The sequence below is a fragment of the Bactrocera dorsalis genome, chromosome 2 (assembly GCF_023373825.1).
Source record: "Bactrocera dorsalis isolate Fly_Bdor chromosome 2, ASM2337382v1, whole genome shotgun sequence".
In the NCBI taxonomy this organism is placed as follows: domain Eukaryota; kingdom Metazoa; phylum Arthropoda; class Insecta; order Diptera; family Tephritidae; genus Bactrocera; species Bactrocera dorsalis.
In genome coordinates, this window is record NC_064304.1 from 32,088,184 (window position 1) to 32,104,908 (window position 16,725).

Genomic DNA, 16,725 nt, shown 5'->3' on the forward strand with positions numbered 1-16,725 from the left:
TGAAATGGACTCATTATAACTGAGAACTTACTTATACTTCTTCTTCTTTATTAGCGTAGACAACGCTTACGCGGTTATAGGTAATTGGATAGCCAGGTCCTTCTCCTCCTGGTCTTTCTAACGGAGTGGAAGTTTTCTTCTGCCTCCCCCCGGCGGGTACTGTGTCGAACACTTACAGAGCTGGAGTGTTTTCATCTTTTATAAATGTAAATATATCTATTCGGACAACATGACCAAGCCCTTGTAGCCGCTGTCTTCTAATACGCTGAACTATGTAAATTTCGTCATATATCTCGTACAGCTCGTCGTTCCGTCGACTAAAGGACCATAAATCTTTCGCAGAACCTTTCTCTTGAAAACTCGCAACGTCGACACATCAGTTGTTGTCATCGTCCATGCCTCTGCATCATATAGATAGATGAGGATAATTAGTGACTTATAGAGTTTGGTCTTTGTTGTTTATTTGTCTGGACTTTGCTTCTCAATTACCTATTCAGTCTAAAGTACCACCTGTTGGTAAGAGTTACCCTGCGTTGGATTTCGAGGCTGACATTGTTGTTAGTGTTAATATTACTTCCAAGATAGACGAAATTATCTACGACTTAAGTTATGACTGTCAACAGTGAGTTGGGAGGCAAGTCGCGAGTGCGCTTTCTAGACGAAACCAAGTCAGTGTTAATACCATGCCCACTAGGAACGATAAAGGGTCAGCTCTATATACAATTTAAACAAATAGTTCAGAACAAGAGTATAATAATGAAGCAGATATGGCTTCACTATGACAAGGCATGAACTAGGAACTTTTTAAATAAGCTGCAAGCTAGAAAGGAAGAAAGAAAAAGTTTTACACTTTCGATTTGAATGCGCAGCTATATTAAAATCGCGACATAGAACACTAGGAGTCCATCACGTAAAACAAATTTAGAGGTAACAATGAAATGAGATAGCAAGATCATAAAGGTCTCATGGTAATCTATCAACCAATACCCGTCCAAGCAAGATAACTGTCAAACAAAACATTCAATATTGGCGATCCTATCAGCATAAATAAGGAATATGAGGACCAACTTAAAGCAACAAAACAATCGGAAATTGAATACACGTACCTCGTGAAAACTAAAAAATCGTGATTCTTTTCATACAAGCGTCATAGTTCTGGTCACCTTAAATTTCTTTCCGGAAAATCGGATCGATTTATCTGCTCCAACGATGAGTTAAGTAGAGTGGAATCTTGGCAATCTCAGGAACTTTTGTTAAGCCACATCGTTAATTTGGAAATGTTCTTCAGACTTTGGTAAGCTTTCAAAAAAAAAAAGACTTTTCAGCGGCTAAGGAGAAAAATATTCAGTTAATGCCAAGTAAATTAATTTCACTTGTGGTTCTAAAATAATAAAAGTAAATATATATCTAAATAAATTTGAAATATTCACAGCAAACATACATACATACTATATTTCTGTATTTGAATATGCTTGTGGTCTGTTTTTGTAATGCCATCAAAGTTTTCACTCCCCAACAGTCACGGCGCCACCACCAATGACATTCATGCGCCGGTGGCTGTGTCTCCAAGCACAGCGCTGCATTCTGCCCGGCGCTGGTGCGAGCATTTCATAATTCCGAAACGCATGAATTTTTAATATCACCTAAAAGCCTGCACTGGCATTATTTTTCCATGCGCACAAATTCCAAAGTGCATGGCAAACACATACATGCTTACTTATGCCACAAGCATATACAATGGAAACACATTTTTCGAGTGGTTGAAAAATTGTGTTATATTTTTTGCCAAGATTTACATAGAAAATGAACTTGGAAAATATTAAATGCAAATTTGTCTCTCATTCATACAAATATAAAGAGAGGTATACATAGAAGTGCATAACAATATATTGTTTGTCTTTTAGATTTATTATAAACATTGTTGTAATTTGTTGTTTTACTTTAAAAATACTTATTCCTTGACTTTTGTTTAAGAATTTTCAATTTTTTTCTTGAATCTAAACTCTCCATCTAAGCGAAAATAACCTCTCTTGTATTATTAGCACTCTCTCGCTTCACTTCATACAGTTGTTAATCGAGAGCAAAGGTTTGGATAGGTCGGCTGACACGCTGTACATCAACCTAGTGGTCTTTAGTGATGTCAGATGGAGGTTTAGTTTAATTTGAGCTGAAGTATTTGTCACACAGGATATCAACGCGTTTTGCGAACCTTAAGAGCTACTTGATACTCCATCTAGTCCGTTCAGCTAACAATGCAAAACAGAAGAAGGTATTCCAAAGTCTCTCTCATACCTACATACTTCCCTGCACTTTTTGTACTTACTTATGCTCATCCGGCTCGCGTATGATGGGACAGTTTGTGGCCTGCCATTAGGGCAACAACCGTCCTGCAGTTGTTTCAAAACCTTCTCAGTAAAAAACAAAGTTTTCCTTCGGGACCCTTACACATGATCTTGGCGATCCTAAGAGATTCCATCTCGCCCTGATCTGTTTATGAGCCCTTTCGGAAATTTCACTGTACATTTAGGTTGCCTGAGATCCAGCTACAAGCATTATTTATGGTTTTGGATGCATTGTCTACCTTTCAGAAATCATCGATCCTTAACAGCAACAATAGCAAAAGTCCTATGTATAAGATGATTATCATTATTGGCAAACATTGCTCCGAACCTGTTAAAACAGGTTTAGTTCAAGATTTATAACACTTCGAATAAACAATGCTCATATTGTGTCATTGACAAGTGAAACTTATTTGCAAAAAATTATTTCCGATCATCGATTTATGGCGGAGATTATCTGACTGAAAAGTGGCTAGGTGTTATTGTAAATTTTGGGTGAGCCATGATAAGTGTGAGACATCTGGTCTATTTCAGCAAGCTAAACTGTTAAATCATATTTTTTGAACAGAACGATTTCGTCGGCTTATCAATAACACACGGTGAAAAATAATTATTTAAATGTATAATAACTGATTTCTCATGCTACTTTTGTTCAATATTGATTGGCATTTCATTATGGAAGAACTAATGCCTGAACAACGTTTACAAATCTTCAACTTTATTTCGAAAATGTTTTTGGGGCACTTCGCTCAACTTATGGTCAACATAATCGGAATACTGAGCGTACTATTCGCAACACCATCACCCGTCATTATTGGATAATATTCGACCGAATAGACCACGTCCAGCACGCAGTGAAGAAAATATAGCAGCCGTAGCTGAGAGTGTACACGAAGACCGTGGAGAGTCGATTCGGCGCCGTTCGCAGCAACTCGGACTGACGTATGGAACGACTTGGCGCATTTTACGTCGAAATCTTAAAATGATAGCGTACAAAATACAGCTTATGCAAGAACTGAAGCCGTTCGACCTTCCCAAGCGACATCGCTTCGCTCTATCGGCTCTTGTAAAGTTCCAAAAAGATTCGATGTTTTCGAGCCAAATTTTGTTCAACGATGAGGCCCATTTCTGGCTCAAAGACTATGTAAACAAGCAAAAATATCGCATGTGTGACAAAGAGCAAGTTAAAGAGATTCAAGAGCGGTCATTTCATCTAGAAAAAACAAGGGTTTGGTGTGGTGTAGTTTGTCTGATATAAGCAACCTAAATCTAAATTATTAATAGAAATAGATTCTATATAACAAATGTGAGAAACAAAATCATTGATATTAATCATTGATTAATATTTCTCTAAGTGCACATTTGCACTTAATGGCCAAATTAATGCTTTGCATTTACATCTTTGAATCTACATTATCGATTATAACTTTCGATATTATATTGACCACTCAATGAGAGCCATCAAAACAGCTAAGTGCAAAGCAATTATCTGCGTCACCTTCGATCGGCGATCAGAGCAGTAACGACTCAAGCAATTAACAATGATTATTTAGGTACAATGGAATTTAACAGTGGTTCTTTTATTATAATTTAGTTGTAAAAACCCCAAAAATAGTAAATTATACAGGCACTAAAAGGGTTGCGCAGATAAATATGGCACCACCCGATTATAGGACCAATTTATAGCCACAAATAAGCTTTCTAAGTTACATCTAAGTTTCCATTTTGAAAAAAAGGTTAGTTAGCTACAAATGGCTGTAATCACACCCTTTGCGGACTACAATAAGCTTCTTATGTTTCTTTGCTCTATATATGCCGAAATTCGGAATCGACAAGATCAACATCGTGAGCTTTATGACAACATATGACAACTGAGATTCTTCATTTGTACCGGGAACTGTAAGATATGTGATGGTAGTCGCCGTAAAAAGCATAAACAAATACATCTAGATGATAGTCTGTGGTTCAAGTCAGTTGAAAAAGCATTTTGACAGACGAAATACAATATACGGAAAAGAAATTACTTTTTTAAAACCAGCGACCCTCTCCATTTCGCTACGATCTTTCTCTTATTTGAGAGAACTGTTCAACACTTCGACATTCACAGATAATCGGTGGTATAACCCGTTCTCTTTTTGTCTTCCTCGAAGAAGTATAGGATTTCAACTATCCTGAACACCGTTAATGGCGTTCATGGCCATGGAAAACATACATGTATAGCATAAATTTTCCATATATCTTTTTTAGCAGTAGACAACGCTTACGCACGCATCGTTCCACCGACTGCACTATTTGGGGTTGCCAATAAGAAAATAAATTTTCCGCAAAACCTTCTCTCCGAACACTCCTACGGCCGACTCATCAGATAATGTCACTGTCCATGCCTCAGCATCTTATAACAGGACGGGCATAGTGAGAAACTTGTAAAGTTTGGTCTTTGTTCGTTGAGAGAGGACTTTACTTTTCAAATGCTTATTTAGGAATCAGATTTCAGATCTGATATTGTTGCTGGTGTTGATGCCGATTCCAAGGCAGACGAAATTATCTACGACTTCAAAGTTATGACTGTCAACAGTGACGTGTAAGGCAAGTCGCGAATGCGGTGACTATTTGTTTGATGACAGGAGATATTTCGTCGTGCTCTCGCTCACTACCAGACCCACATGCTTCGCTTCCTTATCCAGTCTGGAGAAAGCAGAACTAATGGCACGGTTAATATGGCTAATGATATCGATGTCATCGGCGCAGCAATTGTACACGCATTCTTGTCGATTGGACACTCTTAGGTTCCAATCGTTGGGCATGCCTTCATCCGACTATATCTTGTAAAGAAGCTGATGCATGCTCCTTATCAATTCTTCGCCGCCGTATTTGACTAGCTCGGTCGGTAACTCATTGGCCCCTATCGCTTTGTTGTTCTTCAGGCGGATAATTGCTATTCGGACCTCATCATAGTATTTCATCGTCATCAATTGCGTAATCCGGTGCGCCACTACCAGATGTTAAACTTTCACCCGCCCCGCACGTGTTGTGGTCTATTGCTACATTGCGAGGTGGGGTGTCCACTTTTTCTCCACTGCGACACGACAGTCCTCGTCGTACCAGCTTTTCTTTTGCATTTTCCTGTCGGGTAGAAAATCTTTTAGCTATCGGTTGCGATTGTAACTTCCCTACCTCACCATCTCCTTGAGAAAGGATCCTATATTTGAAAATTTAGTATAACCTATGTTCACCGAAGAGAGTGTGGCTTTCCAACGGTGGAAGAATTTTTCAAATCCATCAAATTTCGAAATTTATTCAATTCAAACAAACTATCAAATCTTCCCTCTTTCTAATGTTAGTATAAATATAAGGTTAAGAGCATTTTATGAAATATTGTAGCTCACCGTTAGAGTAACTGGTTACACTGGGCTATTAACCGAACTTGTCAGATCTTGATAAATACTTAAGAAATGCATTATATACTCGTATCAACTTTCCTCTCACCACAACTGTATAACATTCAGTTGAGAAATGTCCCAAGTTATGACAATTATTATATATCGCATGCAATTACGATCAATATCGCATGAGATTTAATAATGAACAGTACAGATTTTAATATCACACCATTTACGTAGGCGGTTGAAATCCAGTACATTAAATAAGACAAATTTAAGACCAGCAGGAGAAAGTCTCTAATTTTCATGGATGAAATTAATTTCTATGTGGACTTTCAGGAATCCCTTAGGATGAATCTTTTACTTTCCCACTTTTTCTAAGAAGAAGGTAGCAAACGAATATGTGGAGGTTCTCTTAGTAAGATCTAAGTCGTTTATCGAGAGCAAAGTGCGTTCAGCTTTTAAAAGAAAAAATTGCTAATCTTGAGAATCATATTGATTTGGGGTATGATAATCTTTCAGTCTTATCAGTCTTTTTACTGAATTCTTTTAGCTTGTTGCTTAAATGCCCCTACGAACAAGACATTTCTGTTTATACCATTGCAGTGTTCAACAGCCAAGTTGAAGAGCGGATTCAATACCGTAAATATTAAAAATAAAATACTCAAAGTTTTAAAAATAAGAATAACTTATTATTTTATTTTATATTTTTAGCAACAAACCATAAGGAAACGAAAGAAGGGGGCGTGACATAACTATTAAGGTGAGTAGTAAAGTACATATGAAATTTTAAGCATTTTACTGCTTCACAATTACTGGAAAACGCCTAAAAGTATGCTTATAAATAACGACCAGATAACTAGTTTAAACACTAGGGATATTAGATTAGTAAACTGAAGCCTCCTGTAGTTGGATATCAGTTATTTCCGGCAAAATCGGTTCAGGGCGAAAATATCACAAATCTGCTTTGGTGCTTCATTTCTGTTTCTGGGTGTCTAAAAGTATGAAATCCGTGATGTTTTTTTCCTTCATCTGGCAGAAGTGGGAGTGGGGAAGTGTTGTTGTTCTATCTAATCTCAGCATATGATAAGATGTTCACTCTCATTGCATAACTCCCTATCGAACTGTGTCCAGTTAGAACTCCCACAACCTTTGAAAGGTGGACTTTGTTGAGAGCGAAGAGAAGATCTTTTACGATTTATCTTGTGCCAAAAGAACCTTGAGACTGCACAATTGCTGGTAATTGATCAACGCTTGCCGAGATGATCAGAGGCCCTACAGTCTAAAAGTGAACCACAATAAGACAATAACAATAAGATTATTGAGAGTGAAATAAATATCTAACCTAGCAAGCTCATTGGCCTTGTAATATCATTGCGGTTAGACACCCAAGCCAGTCTAAATATAAAATAACTCGGTGTTAGAGATAAGAAGTCTAGACATATTTTGAGAAAACAGCCAGCGAACTCAAGGCTGATATTGCTACCCTACTATCGGAGTGGATAGTCATTACTCTAAAAGAGGCCGCGATCCAGGCAAATAGATCTACTGCTACTTTTATGGTAGTCTCCACTTGGAGTACGCTGCAGTCGTCAGAAAACCTATAAAGGGAGCTGATGGAAAGTTCCAGACTGTGTACTCTTCCATCAACCTATGATCCATCCGTAAAGAAGTCAACTCCAGCGAGTCTTCTCTCCTAAGCACCCTCGAAGGTACTTATGTGAGCAAAGAAGCGACAACCAAGACTAGCCTGGTAATCCAAGTATATGGAATGTAGTCACGACTGGCGCGCTGTTGTTAACTCGACTATAACTGCGTAAGCGCTTTCGCCAGTAAAAACGAAGAATCGAAGTTTGCAAGGATTTCAGAGTGCTCAGACTTGCAGTCGACTCAGATACTCTGAATGTGGAGGAAGCTTTCCTGCGCCTTCTACCAATCAAAAATTTTGAAAACATTTTAGTTTTCATAGAGCCAAAGTACTACCTTTGGTAAGAATCCCAATCTTAGACTTACAAAAAGACAGAGCAACCGATGCCTTCTTGGTTCTTTCCTCAATGTTGAATTTCCTCGAAAGCTTCCTCTAGGATGAGCCCTAGGTATTTAACTCCTTCAGCAGGCTGAAGACGCATTGCTCTCATTGCTGGTAGCTGCACCTCCGGGATTCCTAGTGACCTAAAAGAAGTTTATTTTTACTCGGATTTATAGAAAGGCCGATCTCAGCAGCCCAGTTGCTTAGGATGCTAAGGTATCCCTGAGTTATCTCATACACGGAAATCAGAATTTTTACTTTAGAAATGAGAGCTATGTTGTCCGAGTAGGCAATCACACTACAGCCGACTTCATCAAGCTTTTCCAAAAGATAATTTACATCCATGATCCAGAGAAGTAACTGAAGAACTCCCTATAGTTGGGTGCCCCTAGTCATATTCCGTGAGTACTACCCCATTCCGTCACGATCGTTCTCATGCAAAGAAATCGGAAGTTGAGATACTTAAGAAACCAATTTAAAGCACTAATAACCGCTTTCGACAAGACGTTGTTAAATACTCCATCAATATCGAGAAAAGTCCCCACTCACAGGCAAGAGTGTGCAATATAGTGTCCACTGACCTGCCTCTGTAGCTATGCCCTTAAAAATCGATTTCTAGATATATGTACTACGCCTTAAGGGAAGAGCTCATTCATACTCTCTAACCTTTTCAATAAAACAGAGGAAAGACTGATGGGTTTAAATATTTGTCCGACACATGCAATCTCTTACCGTCCTTTGGGATGAGTACAACCCTTATCTACCTTCAAGTTCCAGTAAGCTATCCCAATCTAAGGCAAAATCAGAACTGCTATCAAGGTATTATTATTGCTAATCTCAATTCTTTTCTTTTAAAGAAAATTGAGTGATCCGTGAACAATAAGGTTCAACCTCCACTTAAAAGAAAATGTTAACTCTCCTTAAAATAAATCATACTTTTTATTTTATTAACTACATTTAAAGAATATCAATATCCATTATTTACTAGAATTTCACACCAAATTCAAGCCCTAACTGATTGCCTTGCGTACTTTAATATCGGTGATAAAGCAAGCAACGGAGTCCTTGTTTTCATCCACCAAATTTAATTGTACCTTGACACTGATCTCTGGATAGCTCGTGTCAACGTAGAAGTTGAAGTTATAAACGACATCCTCGGTTTCGTAGATGGGACACATGGCATCGTACAACAAATTACTGCACACATCGGCAACATCGTCGGGCAATGGATAGGGCACTGTCAAACCCAAAGTGGTAGCATGCACCACACCAGTGATGGATTTTATATTATCGCGGTCTAAAATCGGCACAAATTTTATTGTGTAAATTTTTCATTACTCTTTATATCGAATTATTTGTATTTTTTCACTTACTGCCCAAGAAATGCACTTTCATTACCACCGTAGAGCCTTTGTGCACATCACAAGGCGTATCCTCACAGTTCTCGATATCAACGCTTAGCGGAAATGGCTGACCATTTTTGCCTGTAATACAAAAAAATGAGAAATCGTTAATTAGGTGAACATTTTTATTATAGAACATTATTTTGAATTGTGTTTTCTTAGAGTTGTAGAGCAACAGACTGCTCTTTGATAGGAACGATAAAAAGCACAGGTTGGAGATTGTTGTGAAGAGTGGTTGTCAAATTTTAGGTGCTAGTAACGCAGCTGACTCCTTGCCTGGGACCAGCCGTGGTGATTTCTGTATCAGTCGGTCGTAATATTATCCACGGCTCGGACGCGTTTAAATCGGTAAATAAGGAAATCGCTCTTCGTATCAATGAGAAGGAGCTGGTTTCATGGCAGCCAGCCGCTGAAGATTGGGTATATGAATAAATTCCAACTCAGGTGGCCAGCATGACGACTCGCTCATACGTTTAATGTTGAGAAAAAAGTTCTCTCTTGCAACTAAATTCCAATAAAAGTGATTTGCATAATTTAACTGCAACAAAATTGCTTAACTTTCTAAAGCAACAGACTGCTCTTTGATTTATTGACAAGCTTGATAGGATACAGGCCCATTTGTGGATTACTTCAAAAAAAAACATGATGGCCTCCTCCGATTTTAAGTGGTATTTTATATATTTTGAACCATTTGACAGCCTTAAAAACATTTTGTCTAAAGACTTCTCATAACGTCCGCTTAAATAGTTTATATTTGGTGATTGTGTGCACAATATCGGCTACAGTGCGCCGAATATTGTCTTCCTCAAGCGTGTCTAGTTATTTGACGCAAGCCTTTGATGTAACATACTTCCAAAGAAAATAATCTAGAGGCGTTAAATCGCATGACTTTGGCGGACACTTGACTTGGCCATTTTGCGAAATTAACGAATCGCTCAACTTTGTACGATATATATCCGAGTTTAGACGTTAAACATGGGGCGGCGCACCGTCTTGTTGGATATAGAGATAGTCTGCGTCCATTTCAACAAGTTCCAGGAAAAAGAGTCGGTCAACATCGTGTTATAACGATCGCTATTGATGGCAATGACATTTCCTGCCTCATTTCGGAAGAAATAAGGTACGATGATGTCGTCATACCACAATCCAAACCAAATGGTCAATTTTTTAGAAATGCAATTATGTTTCCTGAATCATTTAAAGATTTGACTCACACCTATAGCGACGACTTTATTTGTTGACGAAGGTACTAAGCCAGAATTGGGTTTCATTTGAGTGGATGAAGATTTGCGCGAAGCGCTCTTACGGTAGGCGCTGGCGAACATGAATTTTCGTAATAATCGAGGACAATTTCCAAGCGTTCTAACGAAGTAAAACATGACATGTTGAATAACAAACCTCACTTAATACACTGAAAAAATTTTTCACAAATCTGTAAGCTAGCATGGCCGCTATGAGTTGTCAAAATCCCGTGTTCGCTATTGGTAGACGCTGTACATGTGACTCCCTGAAAATTTATTTCATTTTTCAATATTCATAGTTTGGTAGTTTGTAACACCTAGTGTGAAACGGCAGAGACCCTTTAAAAAAATATATAAATGATCAGCATGACGAGCTGAGGCCTTCAGTTTTTAAGATATCGATCTGAAGTTTTGCTGACATACTTCTCTCTTCAGGATGCTGCTCATATGTCAAAACCACCGATATTGGATAACTAGTGTATTATGCCATACAAACTGAGTAACCGGTATCAAGTGCTTGTACAGAATACTTTTTGATTTGTCGAGATATCTTCACGAAATTTGGAATGATCTAAGGCAATAATGCAATATAAGGATCAGCGGTCCTAGAACCCTTTTATTCTATAAGAAATGCACGGGTGAAGGGTATTATAGCTTAGGTGCAACCGAAATTAGCGTTTTTTTTTTTTGTTTTCGTTACTATTCGTCAAAGACCGAACTTTAACTAATGAATTGAGAATTTAAAATTAGGTGTCAAATGACACTATCTTAGCGGAGACGATATTAAATTTGTCAGCTGTTCTTAAAGAAAGACCACGGAGGTATCTATTATAGAATTTGAGTACACATACAAATACACAGAAAACACCAAGAGAGCCTAAGCGATAACGGTCTGTTTGCTGTCTACGCGACGATTAGTAGATTAGTAAATAGATTAGCGATAACTAATTTATGGTATTACGGTGTTTTATGATATGTATATGATTATGTAATTGTAAATAACAGAAGTCGGTGCCATGTAATTATTACAAATATTTCAGCAATTAGGTGGTTTGATTGAAACAACAACAAATGATTTTATATTTTTCTTAGATAACAAATAAAATAATTTAGATTAGCAATAATTTAGGTAAAGTTTGCACTAATATTTTTATTACCGTAATTTTAAAACTACAGTGGAAAAATTATTGAAAATAAATAGTTTTTCGATTCGCCACTCTTCCATATCTGCCGAATCGATTTTCATTTGACGTTAAATGTATCTTTATAAATTTTGGTATGATGCAATCTCCGAAGAAATTATTTAGATCGGCTCACTATAGCATACAACTGGCATACAAATTAACCGATCAAACTCAAGTTCTTTTAGAGAATATTTTGCATCTGGCAAGGGTATTATACATAGCTTCAATGCTACCGACGTTAACGTTTTCTTGTTTTTTTTTTTATAATAAAGCACTGGTCTCCTTGCTAACAATTCACTTACACTGAGACACTTTAGTCGCCGTTGCAGTGGCGACCAAAAGCGCGAAACACATAACTGTCAAACGGTACATCTTCAATGAATTGTTCAAAGAAACTTAAAGTATTTATTTTTTAATAAAATCCAACGACGTAGTACCAACTCTACGGTAATACCAACTCTATATGACGCTAAGTCCAGGTATTTACACTACTTAAATACTCCAAAATACCTTAGCACGTTTCAAATAAAAGAATTAGTCATAAATACAATAGAAACTTATGGAAGTCTTTAAATTTGCGTCCACTTGGGCGCCAGTGTTGAAGACTTAACAAAAGGTTGCAGGTGTTTCAGCAGCACTTATCAGCGTAATCCATAATTCACGGCATACGGTAGCGGGTGATAAGCTTAATGCTTAAAAATCGCTATTAGGGTTATGCTATGACCTTTTAAATAATGCTAAATTTATCAAAAATATTTCAACTTTAAGTCAGAAAGGAACTTGATTAAAATTATTTTTTTTTTTTTATATATGAAAAACACTCCTTTTTCAGAAAAATATTTTTTTAGCCATTTCGTATATATTTTATTATTAACTACTATTTACATATTTTTTCCATGAATTTCCGAAGTCTATACATTTTCCATATTTCCAGTTCATTTTCAGCTTAAGATTTCTGCACCTTAATATCGGTAACGAAACAGGCCACGGATTGCTTGTCTTCATCAACCAAATCCAATTCGACTTTCACACTGACTTCTGGGTAAGAGGGATCAATGTAGAAATTGAAGTTGTATACGACATCCTCGGACTCATCGATGGGGCATGAGGCACCATACAACAAATTGCGACAGACATCGGCAACATCGTCGGGCAATGGGTAGGGCACTGTTAGCCCCAAAGCGGTTGCATGGACCACACCATTGATGGATTTGATATTATCGCGTGCTAAAACATACAGAAATACATAAATACAATTTTTGAAAATCTTTTCAGGTAATAATATTTGCCATATTGCACTTACTGCCCACGAAGTTGACTTTCATGACTGCTGTACTGCCCTTGACCACATTGCAGGGCATGGTCGCACATCCCTCGATTTCAACGCTCAAAGGGAAAGGTCTACCATTTGTGCCTGAAATGTTGAGTATTTTAGTAATATTTAAATTGATTATAAATTTAGGGCGAAATGTGTGTATTGGCGAAAAGATCCTGCCTAAAAATATGTTTACGATATAGATTTTTGTATTATCTTATTAGCATAACGGCGCTTCGAGTCTCGTTTACTAACGTTTCTGTGGAGATAAGGTCAATTAGAAGCAACAAAAATGTTAAAGAGTTAAAGATTAATGGTCATTTCGAAGAATGGTAATTAAATTATTTTTTGAGAAATATTTTTTTTTGAGAAATTAATTTTGTTTTTTTTTGAAAATTTTTTTTTGAAAATTATTATTATTTTTTTTAATTAATTTTTTGGTTTTACACTAATTTTTTTTTTTGAAAATTTTTTTTTTTGTAGATTTTAATTTTTAGAAAAAAATTTCTTTAAATATGCTACAAACTAAGAGCAAGCTTTAACAGCACTTACAATTTCATTACAAGGTCTAAAACCCAACAGCCCGATAATTACACTAATCAACAAATCTCAAGCTAAAATTTGCTACCGGTATCTCAGGTGCCCTGTTCACAAATTTGAGTTCAAAAATGTTCCATCACGTACCGTTATTTTTATCCTAAAAACTTAGATGAAGGATTTTTTTGAATACAACTCTTTGAAAAAAAAACGTCGCGAAATTTTCACTAAAATTTTAATTTTTTTGTAAAAAAAATCCAATTTTCAGTTTTTTCCTTCGGCCAAGTTATAAGTCAAAGTTTTAACTAAAACACTTATTTTTTCACTTTAGATGATCCTTTAAAGGACTACCGGAAATGGTCGAGTTAAAAATATTTTTTTTCAAAAATTTCAGAATTTCTTTGTTAATAGGGGTTTTTCGAAAAAAGGCTGATTTTACCCTAGGAAACCCATTTAACCTCTTAAATTAAATTTCACTTACATTGTCTCACATTCGTGGCTGAAGCCGAGGCCAAGAAAAGCGCCAAGCACACAACAGTTAAACGAAACATTTTTTCTTTTAATGAAAATTTAATTTGAAATTAGAAATACACTGAGTGTTCCGTAGTAGTACTTTCCACGAAGTATCAATTGCGACTGATGTCTAACCGTCCAGATAACGGTCTTTAAATAGTGAAGGCGACTGAGTGTGGTTTCTGAATCAGCGTTTTAGTTCCGTGATTGCAGGTGTTTGGCCATCTGTTATAAGAATCTTCGAGTAAACGCGCAGGTGTTCCGTTAGGCTTATCGGTGTAAACTAACGCAATAGTCCATTAAAGGAAATGAATAAGCACTGCGGTGGCAAGTGTTGTTTATTTACTATAAAATGCTGATTTATGATTTATGATTGAATTTCTTCGGAAATAATCATTGTCTTTACAGTTGTGGGCCTATCTTAAGTTTTATATATCACTTAAATATTATTTAAGATAAGAAAATAGCAGAGGATATTGTTGCAATGATGATTGTAAGATATACATACATACGTCTAAAGAGAAGAACTTGGAGAATATTTGTATATTTGAGTTTTCTTTATAACCTGAATAAGGTTTATTAATCTTATAACGAGACTCGTAACACCCAAAATGAAACATCGGATACCCTAAAAAGATATAAATAAGTTATCACCAGGACAGCTGAGTCGATTTAGCCATTTCCGTGTTGCCGCCTGTCTGTCTGTATGTACGTGAGCCAGTCTCTCAGCTTTTGACATATCGATCTGAAATTTTGCACACAACCTTTCATCCCCAGGATGCTACTCATTTATCGCAACCGCCAATAGCGGACACTATAGCACATATCTGCCATGTAAACTGAACGATAGGAATCAAGTTCTTGTAAGGAATCTTTCATATTTGTAATGAGGATTATAGCTTCGGTGCAACCGATGCCAACGTTTTCTCTTCTTTTCATTTATTTTTTGTTTTTGACAATATTATATTTGTATTATGTTAGGTTATCCGCTTAATTTCCACTCGCGCCAGCTCGGAGGGATGTCTGAAGGTATGCGCTCCCATGTACTTAAGTATTGGCTTCCCAAACGGGGGACAGCCAAGAAGGAAGTACATACATACAGCATCTGCAGATGGAGTATGATAAGATTTCCAAACTTACAGCATGGACCCTTCAAGCTCCTCAAAGCTCCCGAGGATTATTGGTGAACTCTTGCTTTCTAAATAATCTTAGAAAAAGTCAGTCAGCAGCTTATTATTATCGAACTTTTTGAGTAAAATGTGTTCTGTAAAAGATCATTCAACCATATGTTCCATTTCTGCTTCGAAATTTCTTCTTTATCAGCTCTTAACGCGAAAAAAATCGCTTTCTGAACAGACTCTCATAATACTTTAAAGAGAATCTGTTTCACCTCGATGGTTAAGTTGTTTCCCGAAAATAAAATTTGTAATGTTGACGAGTTGAGAGTCCTTGGTTAAATATAATCTTCATGGGAATGATCTCCAGCTCTGTTATATTTTGTGATTCTAGCCACCTAATAAAAAATTTGGATAATTTCTATAAATATACTACTCGTACCAATTATTTCAATTACAGACAAGATGAAATTCTCTAAAGAACAGCTCGGAGAACTAAATTAGTTTTTAACAAATAAACATAACAGTTTGCTCTCATAAAGGTAGCGTTAGATCTACTACTTTGGAATGCAACCTATGTCCTTTTGACCCAGGATGATTCGCAAAAGGTTTAGTGAGCTCTTCGCAATCAGTAAAGCCAACCAAATTATAGGGATTCTAATTGGTCATTATCTAATGGGTTTCCACACGAAAAATTTGAGAAACTTATAGGATAGGTACTAGTTATATTAGGTGTCTCGAAGAAAACTTGGAAGAAACATTTCAACACTTTTTGCTTGACTGTCCCTGACTGAGCACGGGCTCACAGTTTCAGACATCTAGTTAGCCGAACGAGAAATATAAAACGCCAAAGCAGATTTTTATTAGTCTCAAGGCTCATTGACAACTTACATATATGTATGTATGGTAAGATGGGACTACAGAGTTTTATATTGTGGCTTCCGAAACGACTGTGTAAGTAGTTCAGGTGCGATACCCATTCTTAGGATCAGCCACTGATCCTAACTAAACCCGACCAGATAAAACTTTGTTTTAGATTACAAAAATTTAGGGCCCCGATCGAATCGTCTTGAATCGCCTTGAAATTCAACGCAGAATCATTCCTGCCAACAGGTGCTACTTTGGACTGAGTAGGCAATTAAAAAGTAAAGTCATCTCTCGACGAACAAAGACCAAACTTTGCAAGTTCCTCATCATTATCGTCCTGCTATATTGTGCGGAGGTACAGACGGCATGGAGAATGACAACATCTGATGAGTCAGCCTTAGGAGTGTTGGTGAGAAAGGTTTTGCGGAAAATTCATTGTACTTGTCCATTGGTAACGGGGAGTATCAGTTGATGGAACGACGAGCTTTATAGAATATATGGCAGCATTTACTTAGTGCATCGAATCAAGATACAGCGGCTATGCTGGATAAGTCACGTTGTCCGGATGGTAGAGAACACTCCAGTTTTGAAGGTTTTCGATTCAGTACGAGCCGGTGGAAGCAGAGGGAGAGGAAAGCCTCTAATCCGTTGGAGGGATCAGGTGGAGAAGGACCTGGCTGCACTTGGTAGCTCAAATTGGCGCCAAATTGCGAAAAGTAAAAGCGACAGCCGCGCTGTTGTTAACTCGGCTATAACCACGTAAGCGGTGTCTACGACAGTAAAAAAGAAGAAAATCGAATCG

General features: G+C 37.1%; 2 protein-coding genes across 2 annotated transcripts; both read right to left on the reverse strand.

Moving 5' to 3' along the window:
* Positions 1–8,663: 8,663 nt before the first annotated feature.
* On the reverse strand, positions 8,664–12,052 carry LOC105231850 (NPC intracellular cholesterol transporter 2). Its single transcript, XM_049449694.1, has 3 exons — positions 11,879–12,052; positions 9,122–9,232; positions 8,664–9,045 (listed from the first exon to the last, which is right to left on the reverse strand). Exons 1-3 carry the CDS (start codon positions 11,946–11,948, stop codon positions 8,759–8,761), a joined length of 468 nt encoding a protein of 155 aa, XP_049305651.1. The 5' UTR covers positions 11,949–12,052; the 3' UTR covers positions 8,664–8,758.
* Positions 12,053–12,415: 363 nt separating this feature from the next.
* On the reverse strand, positions 12,416–14,075 carry LOC105231849 (NPC intracellular cholesterol transporter 2). The gene is made up of 3 exons (XM_049449695.1): positions 13,910–14,075; positions 12,880–12,990; positions 12,416–12,803 (listed from the first exon to the last, which is right to left on the reverse strand). Exons 1-3 carry the CDS (start codon positions 13,977–13,979, stop codon positions 12,523–12,525), a joined length of 462 nt encoding a protein of 153 aa, XP_049305652.1. The 5' UTR covers positions 13,980–14,075; the 3' UTR covers positions 12,416–12,522.
* Positions 14,076–16,725: the final 2,650 nt, after the last annotated feature.